The sequence below is a fragment of the Plecotus auritus genome, assembly GCF_963455305.1.
Source record: "Plecotus auritus genome assembly, chromosome: 5".
NCBI lineage: Eukaryota > Metazoa > Chordata > Mammalia > Chiroptera > Vespertilionidae > Plecotus > Plecotus auritus.
In genome coordinates, this window is record NC_137776.1 from 89,243,866 (window position 1) to 89,259,822 (window position 15,957).

The 15,957-nt window shown below is 55.0% G+C and overlaps 1 protein-coding gene across 1 annotated transcript; it reads right to left on the reverse strand.

Annotated features, from left to right (window-relative positions):
• Window positions 1-10,202: 10,202 nt before the first annotated feature.
• On the reverse strand, window positions 10,203-15,161 carry EN1 (engrailed homeobox 1). Its single transcript, XM_080668634.1, has 2 exons — window positions 14,275-15,161; window positions 10,203-11,219 (listed from the first exon to the last, which is right to left on the reverse strand). Exons 1-2 carry the CDS (start codon window positions 15,152-15,154, stop codon window positions 10,903-10,905), a joined length of 1,197 nt encoding a protein of 398 aa, XP_080524760.1. The 5' UTR covers window positions 15,155-15,161; the 3' UTR covers window positions 10,203-10,902.
• Window positions 15,162-15,957: the final 796 nt, after the last annotated feature.

Sequence of the window (15,957 nt, forward strand, 5' to 3'; positions counted from 1 at the left end):
TCCCCTCCCCACTCAGCTAGCCTCACCTTCCCTCACTGTGTCTGTGGAGCCTCCCAAGCTCTGTGGGGTGACCTCACTCTTGAAAAACCATTTAGACTGGCCCTCTTGGCCACTGAGGACCTTTGTGGTAAAAGAGCCATCATTTACTCAGGGCAGAAAGGGCAACTACATGGCCCGACTCCCTTGCAAGCTATAGACAAGTCACCAGCTTATTTATATAATAAGGGAAACTGCATCATTTTTAGCCCTAGTCCCTGTTGACACCCGAGGGCACCTCCCACACCCACACTTCCAGTAGGTATCTTTTCAAGGAAAACAAAGCCCCTCTGAAATGAAAGCAGCACTTCCACTTTCCTTGCAACCTGTGAGCTGAGTGAGGTGAAAGGCAGAAGGGCTGGTGGCCCCTCCTGGTTCTGCCCTCCAACCCAAACCATACCTTTTGTACTAGAAGGGCTCCCAGCGTGGGATGGCCGGAATGTGGAGACAGCAACTGTGCTGGAGTTAATAACACAGTGTCACAAAGGAATTCAAGCTGAACTCAGGAAATTTTCCTTCCAGGAGCCAATACTTTTCTGTCTTCAAACTTCCCTGCTCTATCTCAGAAGAATAAGAACCCTCTGTCATTTTTCTCCTGGAGGCCATTTCACTTCCTTCCAAGTGCCCTTTGTGAACCGACCAAAGAACCCTTGATTATGGAGGAGACAACCACCAGGTCACTAGGTGAATTCTGTACACAAGGGTTAAAGGGCTCTGGATCCATTTCCAAAATAAGCCACCCTTCCCAGAGGGGACTGCCTGCCCTAGGGGCTGCATCCATGTACCAACATAAACCTGGGGGCAGCCAGCTGGCCCGGTGAATGCAGCCTCTGGGTCAAGCATTGAGGAGCTCACAAGGGCTGGTGTAGGATTAGAATGGAACCATGAAGGAGGTCAGTAGGTGATTTGTGGGTCTCCTGGCACTTTCCTGCAATCACCCCTAATTCCACGGAATTTCACTGCAAATAGGAAGTGAAAGGGAGGGGTGGCAGTGAGGGTAACCAGCATCTACCAAGCACACATAAACTCAACACCTGAGGAAGCCTCAGGTGTAGCACTGGGCAACACACAAACACACACACACACACACACACACACACACACACACATTCCCTGGCCCCATTTCCCTCAGCTCTCAAAGCAGGGCCCGTGGCTAGGTCTTTATATCCCATCCAGTGGAGCTTGCTGTCAAGGCCCCGCCAAGGAGCTGTTCCCTTCCCCAGGTAAGCCCACCACAGGGGCTTCCCCACACCGTCTCACAGCCAAGTGAGCTTGTGAACACTGAGACGCTGAGGATCCAGACAAGGAGCTCGCTCACTCCGTTTTTCCAGGGCAGTGTTTGCCATTTGCGGGAATAAATGAAGCGTCGGTAATCTCCATAAAAGAGCTTTCACGCTTCATTCTCTGAAACTAAGTTGGAGCTTAGACAGAAAAGGAAAAAAAGACTTTTAATTTAAAGTACTGATCATCACCACTCTGGCTCTAGAGGTTCCCTGGGCAAGAGGGGGTCCCTCCCCACCCAGGAAGCAGAGGAGGCCACTGTGCCTCTCCTCTCCGCCGGTATTGAACTGCTTGGTTGAGGATGTTATCTGGAGAAATGTAAGCGAGCAGTCCCAATGGAGGCCCTGCTTTGCCAAGGTCAAGATTGGGGGCAGCGGGTCTTCTTCCCAGGGCAGGTGCCTTGCACTTCATGCGGGAATGCCATGGCACCTTCCCTGCTTCATAGCATTTCTGGTTACTTTCTCCTGGTGGCAGTTTCTGTTTGGGGCCAAGGTTTGCACCTGGGGTGCACAAAACACTCAGCGCATCCTTTCCCCACCCTGCACCCTGCAGTTCCTGCCCATTCAGAGGGCGCCACCAAAAAGTAAGGGAACTTTTCTATTCCTGAAAAGTAACTTTGTTCACTTTAGGCGAATGGCGTGAGGGAAGCTATATCTTTCAAATTCTCCCCTCCCCCAATACATCCCCAGCACCCAGGGCCCCTCACTTCCACCGCAGTGCCCAAAGCAAAGACAAAAGACTTCACTATGCATCACCAGTGAGATGGGCCCTGTGAGGGAATTTTAGAGAACAGAAAGAAACTCCAGGCCTGATGAGCGCGGAACTGGGTTCATCCGATTCCCTGGATTATCTGCATCCCGGTTCCCCACCCAGTTCTAGGCTTCCGCCTGCAGAGCACGGGGCAATTGGACGGACCCCAAAGTAGGGAGGCCGGCAGTGAGGACCAGAGCTCGATCCGCAAGGGCAGCAGTCGCGGGAAATGGAGCAAAGGATCAAGGACGCGTCCAGCCTGGCCGGGACCTGTCTGTACCCACTGTGCCTGGCTGCGCCCTTCTGCAAGCTCTGCAGGCCCTGGGCGGACGCCGTCCCTAGAGGACGCAAAGCGAGTACTAGTTGGTGCCGCTAGTTTTAAAGAAATTCCAAGTAAACTGTGAACCCAAGCGGGAAACCGCAGCTGTGCCTAGGGGAGCGAATTGACCAAGCAGCTCTAGAAAGAGGGGAGGGAGGTGGGCAAATGTCTGCGCCAGAAGTGGTCAGTTTATTGGGGGAAGAGGCAGCAGGGGGCAAGGTTGCTACTTCAACGTTTTCTCTCACAAAAAAAGGGGGGAGGATTCCTTCCCCCGCGGGGGGTTTCGTAAGGCTCTCACCTAGTCCGAGTCCCGGCAAATGCAGTTGGCTGCCCTTCGCGGGCCAGGTCCGGCCCAGCCATTCAGGGAGAAGGCGGGCGCAGGAGCCCCTGACTCCAGGCCCACGGCTGCCAGGGCCGCACAGTGCGCAGAGCCGCCAAGCCGCGTGGGTTTGGGCTCCCCGTGGGTGCGCGAGCGCGTCTGGTCTAACTGTTGGGGCAAGTTGCAGCAATACAAACAATGTCCATCTCCACAGCCTTGAGGTCCACCCCTCCTCCTTCCTGCTTGACCCAGGCCCGGCCGCCCAGAGCCAGGGTTTGTGCAGCCAAGACTGCAAGCTGAGACGCGTTACCGCAAGGGAAAGGGCGCTCTCCCAGTGGCCACGAGTTAAAGGGGGACAAGGGTGGCTGGAGAACATCAGGGAGGAGGACAGCGCGGCCGCCTCCGAAGTCAGCGCTGGTCCCCGACGCTCCGTCCGAGGAGGAGCGGATGGTCGGAGCGCCAGGCCTCCCTCGGAGGTGCGGAGCGAGGCAGCCGGGGAAACCGGAGAGGGGGAGCAGGGAGCCGGCGAGATGCCCGGGCACTCCCGCAGCAGCGGCCCGTACGAGGGGCCGGAGAGGTTGGCTCCGGAGGGCGGCCTCCGGAGCGAAAACGGAAGCCCTGGAGCAGAGAACGAAGAGGAACCCCGAGACCGACCGGGAAGCCCTTACAAAATTACAGAAAGGAGAACGAGCCCGGCCTAGACCCAAACCGAAACCCGTACAAGAAACGGTCTCTCAGGAGAAGGGGGTGGGGGAGCCTGCTGCCAGAGCGCGGGTCCCCGTCGCTGGCCGGAGTCTGGTGCAGGGAAGTGGCCGAAGCAGTCTTCCCCGCGGTGTCCTCAGACGGAGGGCGGCAGGACCCGCGCCCCTCGCTGGGCGAACAGACTGGGGCTTCGCGGTTCCTGGTAGGAGGGAGAGCCCCAGATGCGCTCGCACACCCAGCCCCTACTCCAGACCTGGGCCGAGGGCGGCGGGGCCCGCGGCCTGGGCAGGGCTGACCGGAAGTGCATCTGCTCAGCGCCCGCCGCCGACCGCTCAGGCGCGGGGCAGCTCCTGCCCGACCGGTGAGGCCAAGTGCGCGGTGGCTGGTGCGCGCACCGTTTTTGCCGAGCCAGCCTGGGCGCGGCTGGGAGAGGCGGGCGTGCGGGGAGTCTGGTGGGCAACTTAATGGGGAAAAGATCGGAATCTCCTGGGAACCTAATCTGAGACCGGGGTGGAGTGGGTGCGAGAGCAGGAAATCATCGGACCTAAGTTACTAGTTAGAAGGGGAAGTAGGGGTGGGGTGGAGGTTGGGGGCTAAAAACTATTGGTCCTTAAGATTCCAGAAAAGGGAGAATACGCCTTAACCCAGGTCAGCGCCGCTACCTACCCTTGCGAAGTCTCCTTAGGACTTGATACTGCGCTGGGAGAATATAATATATAATATAATATAATATAATATAATATAATATAATATAATATAATAATAATGCAAACTTAAATGCGATTTGGTGTGACCTTGGCAAGAGGACCCCGCACCTCACTTTTATTTTCTGTAAAATGGGATTATAATATCCAACTCAAAGACTGAGTGAAGTAAATTAAGCCAAATGGTTTGTAATGTGCACAGTTGGCCCGCAGTAAGTAGTGGTTTTTTATTATTAATTTCAAATTTTAATTTCTGGAAGTGTCATCTTCTGAATTGCCTCCAGTCTCATATGGACAAGTACAGCAACTGGGGTGTGGGGTAGAGGCACGGGGAGCTCTACTGAGGTGACTGCAGGACTTGGTTTGTTTTCTTCAGCATCTGCACTGCCTTCAGCGTGGACAACACTGAGACCATTAGTGATGCCTCTCCCAGCCCGAGGAGGCCCACAACAGCGGCAGAGCTTCATCGGTCGTTTCCCACTTTATCAGACGTCCGCTTTATCAGGCGGCAGGACTGTGGGTCTTTCTGCCAAAACTGGTCGGTCTTTGTCAGGGCCCCCGCCCATCCTTGCAGTGGCTGTGGCTGAATGTTAAATACTCCTGGGTGCCTCTCTTCTTGGACCCCTTCCACCTCGCCTGCGCCTGCGGGAGCCTCTCTCCCCTATGCTGTGATTGCTGTTCCTGGGGTGCTGCAGGCCAGGTCTTCCTGCGGGGGGGGGGGTGCACCCCAGATGGCGCTGCCCACGTCCCCTGTGCTGGCGTGGGGCGGGGGCTGGGAGGAATCTTCTGGTGGCTGCTAGTCCCTAACAGCATGCTCTTCTGTTTATGCCCCATCCCCACCCCACCCCCCACATAGGGGGTGGGAGGGAGCCTCCTTTACAGGGCACCCCTACTTCATTCTCCCAACCCCACCTCTCAACCCTACCGATTCCCATCTCCTAAAGCTGAGTCAGGACAGTTGGTCGGAACTTCTCTGCAGGATGATGTGCGCCTGCGCATGCACACTGAAGCGCTGCTTTCCTGCAGACCCAGAGTCTTCCGTGGCTGTGGCCTGGAATCTTACCAAAAGTCCTCAAACCACTCACCCCCATATCTGTGGGGAGAATTCCCAAATGGTGGGGCCTCCTCCACCTCCAGAGTAGTACCTCAGTGAGGAAAGGCTGCATGAAGTTTGAGCCGTAGCCAGTTTTGCTCAGTGGATAGAGCCTCGGCCTGTGGACTGAAGGGCCCCAGGTTCAATTCTGGTCAAGGGCATGTACCTCAGTTGCAGGCTCGATCCCCAGCCCTGGTGGGTGCCTGAAAATCGAGGCAACCAATCCATGTGTCTTCTCTTTGTGTGTTTATCCCCCTCCCGTCCACTCTCTCTCTCTTAAAAAAAAAAAAAAAAGGAAAAAAAAATCCTCAGGTGAGGATTTAAAAAAAAGAAGTTTGCCTGCTCCTTCCCTGGGCCTGCCCCACCCCCAGGAGGTACAGCTGGGAGGATACAAGGTACACTGAAGGAATGCAGAGGGTTATAGAGGCATATCTCTGTCTGAACCCAGAGTCACTCAGATCAAGCCAACACACACACACACACACACACACACTCACAATCATACCACTCACCTCAGCCCCATTTCTCCTTGGTGGCCTCCATGGAAAGAAGGGAACAGACAGGTATGTTCTGGGCCATGGTAGCATGTATTCCTGGACCATGTATAAATGTGTGCCAGAAACTTCTGCACAGGCAATGCCCATGTGCTTGCTCGGAGCACAGTTCTGTATACTAGCACTATACATCAGTCCATTTATATTTGTATATGTGTGTATGTGCACATATTTTGTGTGTGTGTATCTACACACATGGTTGAGTTTATGTTTGTGCACTGAGATGTGCGGGAGTGTGTGGATGTGGGATGTGTGGCTGTGTGTGCACTGACACTATACAGAGACACACTGGGGAGAGCACAGGACTCGGGAAATCTGGGGATTTTGCTTTTCATTTGCTGTGTACTTTTGTTTTTAATCCTCACCTGAGGACATGTTTTTATTGATTTTAGAAAGAGATGAAGGGAGAGGGAAAGAGGGAGAGAGAAACATCCTGTACTCACCCTGACCAGGGGTCAGGGATCGAACCTGCAACCTGGGTACGTGCTCCTACTGGGATTCAAAACCTCCACCTTTGGGTGTATGGGACAAGCTCTGATCAACTGAGCCACAATGGCCAGGGCTCACTTACTGTGCACTTTTGAGTGAGACACTTTCCCTCTCAGGATCACCCCTAACTCCCCACCCCCAGTAAAATAAAACATTTTTATTTAAGAATCCCTGAGGATCCTCTCCAACAATGGGAGTGCATTTAAGGACTGGCCTAAAGCAGCCCTGCCCCTTTGCACAAGCGTCTCTCACCTGAGCTCAAAAATCAGAGAGGAGAACCAGGTCTGTGGTGGGGGTGACCAGGATGGAGCCATACTCTGCCCCCTCCCCCAGGTGGAGTGAACATGATCTGTAATGTGAACCTATGGTGACAGCAGATTAGATGGGCCCTAGGAAATGAGACAAAACTAGGGAGAACTGCTGCGGGCCTCTCTGCTGCTCCCCCTCCCCAGGTCTGTGCCTGGTGGAAGACAGAGAATGGGGGCTGCCTGTATCGCCAGGGGAATGGCTAGTCCCCACATGGAAAGAGAAAACAAGGTTGACTGTTGAAGGAACTGATGGCCACCCAAGAAGCCACAGCAGACTCCTTCTCCCAGGGCAAGGAGTCTGACAGGGCCTCTCTGACCCTGGCATTGGCCTTGGCCTCTAGGAGTCAGCCAAAGCTTACCCATGGCCTGCAGCTAGGCCCATTTTACTGAGGGCATTGGGGTAGGAACAGGGGGTCTGGAGCACAGTCACCTCCCTGGTGATAGGATCTCTGGAAACCCTGTCCCAGGTGATAAGGCTGTGGAGACCAGATAGGGGCAGTCTAGCAGGTCACTCTTTCTCTATGCCCATGGCAGCCCAGCCCAAGGGGTCAGAGAACTGGGCACACACACCCACAAACACCAAACAGCCACACACCCAAAACACACACTTCTACCACCCAACCCTAAATAAATATACCCAATACCACCCCTATACAAATGCCCACACACAATACAACCCACAGGCATACAAGCTCACACAGAAATACAAAGCAGCCCCACACACCTAAATAGCCTCTGCACACCCATCTGCAGCCTCATCTCCCAACCTTACTGAAAAAAAAAAAGGGAGTTTTCAAGACAAAAACAAAGACCTTTGGCCTCATAAAGAGCCAGGGATGCCAGGGATCAATACTGTTTAGACTCCGCTAGTGTGTATTTTTTCCTGGGCTGAGAAAGATTTAGGTTTATGGTTCAATTCAATCTTTAAAAAAAAAAAAAAAAAAAAAAAAAGGTAGAAAATGAGGAAGTTGGGATATCACACTCCAGTATTTATTTCAATGCAACCCCAGACTTTAAATACACAGGCGGCTCACTAAGCCAGCCCCATAAATCAGAGCTATCAATGCCTGTTTATGGTTATTACTACTTTCTTTTTTAAGAGGGGGTACAAGAAAGAGGTCTGACCAGAGTCCTCCTCCCCTCTCCTCCACCCCAATCAGAAAGAAGGAAAATGGGCTGGGGGAGAAAGAGAAGATGGGGATGTCATTCTGGACGATTGACTTCAGGGTCTTGGCCAGGTTCCTGAGGTAAAGGCAGTAGTACCAAGTAGATGTAACATAGAGAAAGACATAGCCACAGAGGAGGCATGGACCAGATGTTTAAGTCCTGAGAGCTTCTGTTTCCTCTACCAAACCAGGAGGAAAATTCTCTTTGCTCATAGTGATTGAAAGAGAAAAGGAGAAAATGGGGAAAAAATCAAAATACATAATAATGACACATCTCAATACTTTACTAATACAATCATGGGAAGGGGTCACCACCTTCTCTCTTCCTCAGGGTTAAGGGCAAGAGCTCTTGGCTTTGATCTCCCTCAGACGAGGTGAAGAGGAGCCTTAGGGAACAGATGCCTCCTAGAATTGCTGTTTACATTGTCTCTGCTCCAGCCTCTGGATCTGGTGGCCTTGAGGGGCTTAGGAACCCTCAGGGGCCATACTGAGGAAGGGAGAAGGTAGGGTAGCCCAGTTTATACACTAGCTGAGTGTACAGTAGGCACTCCGAACAGTAAGGTTCTCTGTGGAGCTGGGCACTTCCTAACATTGGATCTGGATGTGACCAGGAAACTTCTTAATGTTTTGAGCTGTCTGGATTCTGAGAGGAGTGCCCGGGGCCCCAGATCTCAGACCTTGTAACCTGAAGGCTTGGAGAGAGTGAAGATTCCAGGATCCCCTCTTCTCCAAGGAAAATAAAGTATGTACTTCCAGCCACCAGAAAACCACTCACCTGCGCCCACCCAGGGAAGGCCCATCTCACTGCTCCCAACTCTTCATACAAGGTTTGGTTGAGCACCTATTATGTGCGGAGGTTACCCCACACTCCCTCAGGTGTGAAAGGGATAGAAGGAAGAGATTAACTGCAATAAAGTTGGGAGCCTATGGCAATGTCAAATGCCCTCTCCAACTTCAGGCCACCAAACACCTAGCCCTCAAGCCTAGAGCAGCAACTTGGAGGGTCCCTAGGCTTCCTGGACCTGGAGCCTAGCACTGTCACTTCCCCAGACATAGGCCTCAATCAGGGGAAATTTCTAAAGAGTCAAAATGACTGGCCATTCTTACTTCTCTCAAAATCAGTCCTGCCAAAACAACAGGAAAGAAACCCAAAGGAAGTATTCCGTGTGTATGTGAAACACAAATGAGCACATGAACACACACTGTAAGCTGCTCAGACATCCAAGTGTGCATCTAATTACAGAGAAATGAACACCCAGGTGCACGATACAGGTGTAGAGGTACACAAAACCAGGTAGGCACTCATGCACATGGTCACATATGCACACAGGTTTTCAGGAACACCTGCATATCCAGCCACACACGTACAAGTACACACATACATATTGCAGAAGAAAGGGAAAGGGGAGAGGGCAGAACATACTATTTTAAAAAACCCTGAACAAAAGGGAGATGATACCTCCTACAGAGGGCCCTCCCCTTCCCACTCCTAGTCCCTGAATGCCAGGGTCCCAGTGCCTGCCCAGGAAGGATATGCCCCCGGGTCAGGGGCAAAAATCTAGACACTTCCCTCTGGGAAGTCCAGGTGTCTAAGGTTCCGGGAGCTTGTGTTTGAGCCCTCACGGTCAGAAAGCAAGCAGGACTTTGTTGGGAATTCTGAAAAAGTTGCCCCTCCACCCCCCTCCTCAGGTTTGGGGTGGGATAAGATAGGCCTTGCCCACATCTTTGGTCGGGGGCTGTAATCTCAGCAGCAGGACCCAGTGGCTGCCACTTTGCAAAGCTTCCCAGCACCCAGGCCTCTTCCTCCCCGCTTTGCGGGACAGGAGGGCTGAGCCCTAGGAGGCTCCATGCGGCCTCGCCCTGCCGCCGGTGCCCAGGGAATCTCTTCTCCAAACGAAGGGCCGCGCAAGCGCCTTGCACTAGTGGGCTGCCCAGGACTGGAGGCAGCCCCTCGCCTCTGCCCTGCCCTGCCCTGCCCCGGAAAGGCAAGGCCTGCTCATAGAGGAGAAAACCTCAAACCCTCGAGCAAAACCCGCGCCAAAACAAAAATTAAAAGGAAATGTGCTGGCTGGAGCTAGAAGCAGGTTGAACAGGAGGAGGCCGCAAAGAGGACCCTGGCCCAGCGCAGAAGCAGCCCGACAGCCGACAGCCGGATGGTGCTTCCGAAGCCTAGCTTGGGGTTTCCGGCCTTTGGGCTCCTTTGAACGCAATCGGAAACGCGGCGTGTCCGGCCAGACTCTCCAGACCCGGGTCCGTCCCCGGATCGCCGCCCTGCTACCGCCGCGCTGCCCCCTGGCCGCCGCGTTCGTTGTGCGGCAAGCGCTGGGCCCGCTGTGCGCGCAGGGCGAGAGGGTCGCTAGGCCCTGCGCCCGCGCCCATGCCTTCCCCAGACCGAAAGGAGGGGCCGCCAGCGCGCGTGAGCACAGTGTACACTTTATTTCAGACTACAGGTTTCTGAACATAATAAAATCTTTGGCTTGTAGCGGCGGTTCAGTCTCGCAGTCTGTGGGGTCGTATTTCTCAACAAGTCTCCGGAAAACGAAAGGGGGGCAGGACAGACAGAGCGACAGAAAGGGCTTGGGAGGCGGGGGAGAGCGAGGAGCAGACACGCGAGGGAACACACTCTCACGCACACAAAGAAAAGTCCCAGAGAAACTAGGGCCAGCGATGCGGGGCGGGAGGCACCGGAGAAGCGATAACATTCAAAAGAAAAAGGCAACGAAAACGAAACTGGGCCGGGGCAGCTAGGGGGATGGAGGTGGGGGATAAAATAATAATTATTATAATAATTATAACAATAATAATAAAGGAGATTAATAAAAAGTCCAGCAAATAGAGATCGCTACACATCTTTCTTTTCCTTACCTGAAATTAAATATATACAAGGTCGTAAGCGGTTTGGCTAGATAGAGCTTTAAGGAGTTTGCAATTACGTCCCTTATACTGTTTATAGAGAATAGATCTTATTTTTCGATAGCACCTGTCCGAGTCTCTCTTCCTTTTTAAAAATGTTGCATTCGAGCGTGACTCTCCATTCTGGGGAGCCCTCTCTCTTTCCCCTGTTACTCCCTCTCTCTTTTGCGCAGATTCTTTCTCCCAGGAGCTGGGCTGGTGAGGCGGCCTCGGCGGTGCCCGGCGGGCGCGGGCGCAAGGGCAGACCGCGCAGCCCCAGCCTGGGCGGCTACTCGCTCTCGTCTTTGTCCTGGACCGTGGTGGTGGAGTGGTTGTACAGTCCCTGCGCCATGAGGTGCAGTGCCAGGCCGTTCTTGATGCCGGTGGCTTTCTTGATCTTGGCGCGCTTGTTCTGGAACCAGATCTTGATCTGGGACTCGTTGAGACTGAGCTCCTGGGCCAGTGTCTGCCGCCGCTGCTCCGTGATGTAGCGGTTCGCCTGGAACTCCGCCTTGAGTCTCTGCAGCTGCTCGGCGGTGAACGCCGTCCGAGGCCGCTTGTCCTCCTTCTCGTTCTTCTTCTTCTTCAGCTTCCTAGTGCGCGGACCTGCAGCGGCGGGACGGGCCGGGTGGGGGTGGGGACAGAGGGCAGAAGGGAGGGGGTTGGGGAAGAGGGCAGAGGAAGCCATGAGAATAACAGAGTAGAGCGAGATCGCGCCCTGTGCTTCCGCGGCGATAGCGGAGGCCCTGCCGCGCCCCCAGCTCCCTCCCGGCGGCGGCTAACCCCTGCATCAATTGGCGGGCTGCTGGGGTCGCCTGGTTCCTTTCTCCCGGGCCAGAAAGGCACGGAGGAAAACTAGCCGAGGTTGTCTGTGTAGCCCACACCCCAATTCAGAACAGGAGAGCCTAATGACAGGCTTAAATCACAGAATCCAAGATGGAGAGAGATTTGGAGCCCCATCCTGCCCAGGCCAAAGTTGGAGGTCAGGGGCCTGCTGTCTTCACAGCCCCGAAATAAAAAGAGGTTCAAGTCTGGGGCAGTGAAGACTCTAGGGCAGGACTGCCCTGGGGGAATTGTCAGTCTCCCTCCTCAAGAAGCACAACTACACCGGGCACCTCCAAGAAGACCCCACCTGCTGTGACTATTTACGCAGAAAACAAGGGGATAGGCAAGGGCTGTGAGAGGCTTAACTTGTTTCCAAGTATTCAGTGTCTGTTCTGTCTACCTTTTCCTTTATCCTCTTCCCCCCTTGGCCTAAAGAAGGCCTGTATAGGGAGACCACTCTCTTCTCTAAAGAGGGAGATAAGGCCTCACCCAATTGCAGGCCTTATCCAAATGGCCCCTGGGTTCTCTGTTATGCCCCTTGGACAGTGCTGGTAGGAAAGAGAGGGCCCTCCCCAGCTACAGGGGCAGGGTCTCTTTTTCTCTTTTGAACACATAGGCTGCAATTTCAGGATTGAAAACTTCTGAATAACAAAAACACATCAGATCTGCTTTCTTTGCCCACCTATGTCATTTGCAAGGAGACTACATCCTTCCTGCCCCCCTTTATGAGCAAAATAGGGGCAGAGGAACACAGAGAGGGGAGCAACCTCAACAAAAATGTGTGCTTTGCCCCTGAGATGGAAATGGAAGGAGGCCACAGGACACTTTCCCGGAAGGTGAAGTCTCCCTCAAACCTAATCTGGGAAGAGGGCTACTATGGACTCAGCCTGGAGAGAGGAGAGAGGCAGCCCGTAAAGCCTGCACCTCCGTCCATCAGCCTCCATGCCCAAGTCTTCCGGCATCTACCTCCTGGTCCCCGCCTTGGTTATGGGAGCTTACTGAGCCCAGTTACGTCCCTGACAGGCCTGTTAACCTCTAAAACTGTCTGGAAAGAAGGGTCTTCACCAGTGTCTCCAAACCTAGTGACAAAGGGATAAGCAGCAACTGGCTCCTGGGCAGGCCAACGCCTGGAGTCACCAGCTACCCTGTGATAAAAGAGCCTAGGCCTGGCCAACCACAGAGACTCGAGTGGCTTACGGTTCATCTCCCATCTCCCTTAACTGTCCACGCAGGAGAAGGAGCCTCCTAGTCCCCTAAGAGGGAAAGAGGCCAAGAACAAAGACAAGGCCCACTACCCAGCAGGGTGAGAGAGGAATGGGAGGCAGGCCGGGGAGGGAGAAAGACCTTGATTTAGATTAGTAATTCTCTGAGCAGGCAGAGATGGCCCGGGAAATGTGCACATCCCCAGAAAGGACCCACTGTGTTGTACGTCCAGGACATTGTGAGTGTAGTGTGTGTGTGTGTGTGTGTGTGTGTGTTCGCGTGTGTGTGCAGAGGCACAGACACTTGTAATAAAATCTTAGCCTTTTGGCCAGCCCGAGCTGTAGGGCCTGACAGCTCAATCACTCTATCCATCAGGCGAGTCAATCAAAGCAGCTTTTCGGAGGTTCAGGGAGCCCGACGTGTCAATAACCGGGCTGAGATGGCAGGGGCTGATAGCACGCATCGATCCGCGCTCGGCCAGCACTGGCCATTGCAGCGGGAGTAGAGTAGAGCGGCAGCGTAAGGCTATGGTTTGCCCCGCCGCCTGCCGAGCCGGGTGCCCCGAACCCAATCGCAGGCCAGAGTCCCTGCCCGCCACGCGGGCGCTGTGGGCCAGAGAGGCAGGCCGGCCTTAGGCTCCTCTCTTGGGCCTATTGGCCGCAGTTTCCTCTCCTAGGACAGGCCTTGGCCTTGGATCCTCCAAGCGCAAGGTATACGGGGAAAGGCGGCCAAAGGAAAGTAAAAAAAAGAGCGGGGTCTAGGCTGGTGGAAATCTGCTAACTGGCAGTTGTGCTGTGCGGTTGGAAGGAGTTAAGCAAGGGGAAGGATGTGCAAGCCAACCCCGAGAAGCTGTGGAGGCCGCCTCTAAGTCCTCCGCCTGGCTTTCTGGCCTGAGCCCGACCTGTCCTCTCCTCTCCCACTGTCTGTCCAGCAGCTCCAGGGAACTAGGAGCCAGAGGCTCTCCTCACGCGCCGTTTTGTCAAAGGCCTTTCACCTGGCTTCTGCCCACCCGGGTCCGACTCTCTTTGCTACCTAGGTCAGACTCTTTGCTACCCGGCCTGGGAAAGAAGGACAGCGATCAGCCGCTTTTCTCTTTTCCTGTGTGTCCTCAAATCTGTCTCTATGCAAATGCATGCTATACAGAAACTATCAAGATGGTGTCTATGTCTGTAAGAACACCCAGGGAAAGATTATTTCTCTGGTCAAAGCCTTGCTGGGTTTCAGCCTCTGCAGGACCACGCTGGCGGGATTGCAGACCCCAATCATTAGGCCCACCTTCTCGCCGGCTCTAAATACCTCTTTTCCTGGAAGAAAAATCAATGACTGATTGTGTCTTTCCTGATAATAATAAAGGCAAAACACAAAGAAGACCCCAGAGGCTCGGAGTTCAAAATCGAAGGATGGAGACTAGAGCTTCCAATGCTGTAGCCTCCCGAGTGGTGGCCGCAGAAGCCAGGAGCGCAAAACTGGGTGCATACTTGGTTGTGACTGGGACCAGAGCTGAGAATCAGGCAGCAGGCGTGAGAGAAGAGAGCGCACGAGGCCGGGTTTGCTCTCCCCAACGCCGCGGCTAAGAGTTCTGGTGCATCCGCGGGGCTGGAAGGCAAGGCGCAGCTCGGGGCTGGGTACTCACCGGAGGATGGACGATCGGAGTAGCGTGTGCAGTAGACCCAAGCGGGCCATACGAGAGGCTGCTGCGAGTCAGTTTTGACCACGGGCCCACCGTTGGCTGCGCCCATAAGCAAGATAGCTGGGTTGCCGTGCTCCGGATACTTGGCACCCTGCGTACCGGGGTTCCCCACGCCACCTCCACTGCCGCCGCCGCTGTCTGAAGGCTTGGCTGTTGCTGCTGCCGCTGCCGCCGCCGCCGCTACGGCCGCTGCAGCCGCCGCCGCCGCTGCGGCTGCTGGGTTCCCAGCTTTGGACGCACCCGTGCCTCCGGCAGAGACTGACGGGGAGCCGTCGGGTGGACCACAGTTTGCGTCCGGGGAACAGAGGAGCGAGGCGGCGCCTGGTGCCCGCGTGCCCAGCGAGTGGACAGGGTCTCTACCTGAGCCGGTCTGGCCTCTGTCCCGCTCAACCCGGCCTCCTCCTGCGCCTCCTCCGGCCGCTGCCGCCACCAGGATCTGCTGCGGCGACTGCTCCTTTTTGCAGCCGAAGTCCGGCCTCAGGATGTTGTCGATGAAAAAGTTGGTGGTGCGGTGCAGCTGGGCCACGGGTTGCGGCTGGTGAGCAGGCGCCACGAGATGCGGCGGTGGCGGCAGCGGCGGCGGCGGGGGCGGGGGGTGCGAGGGGAGGTGAGGGTGGTGGGCCAGGGGCGGCAAGCAGGGCGCCGTGGGCGGCGAGGGGGGCGCGGGCTGCGGGGATACCGGCACGCTGTCTCCATCGCTGCCGCTGCTGCCGCTGGCGCCAGGGCTGAGGCTCAGGCTAAGGCTGCCCGGGGCCGCCGCCACCGCCGCCGCGCTGAGGCCCGAGTCGCGCTGACTTTTAGGTTCCGGCTGCTGTTCTTCCATGCTCGGCCGCCCCGCCGCCCCGGCCGCCGCGCCGGCCCCCGCCCCCCCTGTCTCGCTCCCCACCCCACTTTGCCAGCGGCCCGTGGGGGTTCGCGGAGAAGGAGGCCTGAGAAGCCTCCGCGAAGGCACAGGGCGGGTGCAAGGAGAAAAAAGCCCAGGCGCCCGGCCTGGATCGCTCGCTCTTACCGAGCAGATGGATCTCGCTGTCTCTACCTCTCCCTAATTTGTAGACATCCAGATATGGAGACACTTGGCTATTTCCTTTTTCTTTCTGCAACCAGATTAAACGATTTGTTTTAGATGGGGAGTAAGCCACGGCCAAAAAAGAAAAAAAAAAGGCAAGAAAGGAAAAAAGAAAGCAAGAAAAAAATTTAAAAAGCTCCAAGATTTTTTTTTTCTTAAAGGGAAAAAATAGTCTTTAAAGTCTAGCCATCTTCCTAGGCAGTAGTGAGGGGTTTGACTTCCCCGAGTGTCACGCTCAGCTGTGCCCAGAGCGCGAGGCTGGCAGTGCCTTTAATCGCCTTTGCTTTTTTTGCAGGGAGAGCGCGTCTCTCCGCCAGCGCCGGGCTGCCTTTTTTTTTTTTTTTTTTTTTTTTTCTTCAAATCTCTGACAGCTCGGATCTTTGCACAAACTCTCTCGCTTAAAAAAAAATCACCCAGGCACACTTTTTGCCTTCAAACCGGAAGCACGTGAGTCAGGGCCGCACGTGTGCGGGGCCAATAGCGAGCCAGGACTCGCGCTGACACTCGGGCCTCGGCCCAATGGGCGCGCGCGGGACTTTGCGGATAAATAATCCGGGGGC

What these genes read in the sequence shown, in the direction of transcription:
- EN1 (XM_080668634.1), bottom strand. Translation starts at nt 15,154, where the DNA reads ATGGAAGAACAGCAGCCGGAACCTAAAAGTCAGCGCGACTCGGGCCTC. An exon ending in CTCCGATCGTCCATCCTCCG is followed by an intron (nt 11,220 to 14,274) that starts GTGAGTACCCAG and finishes CCGCCGCTGCAG; the next exon opens with GTCCGCGCACTAGGAAGCTG.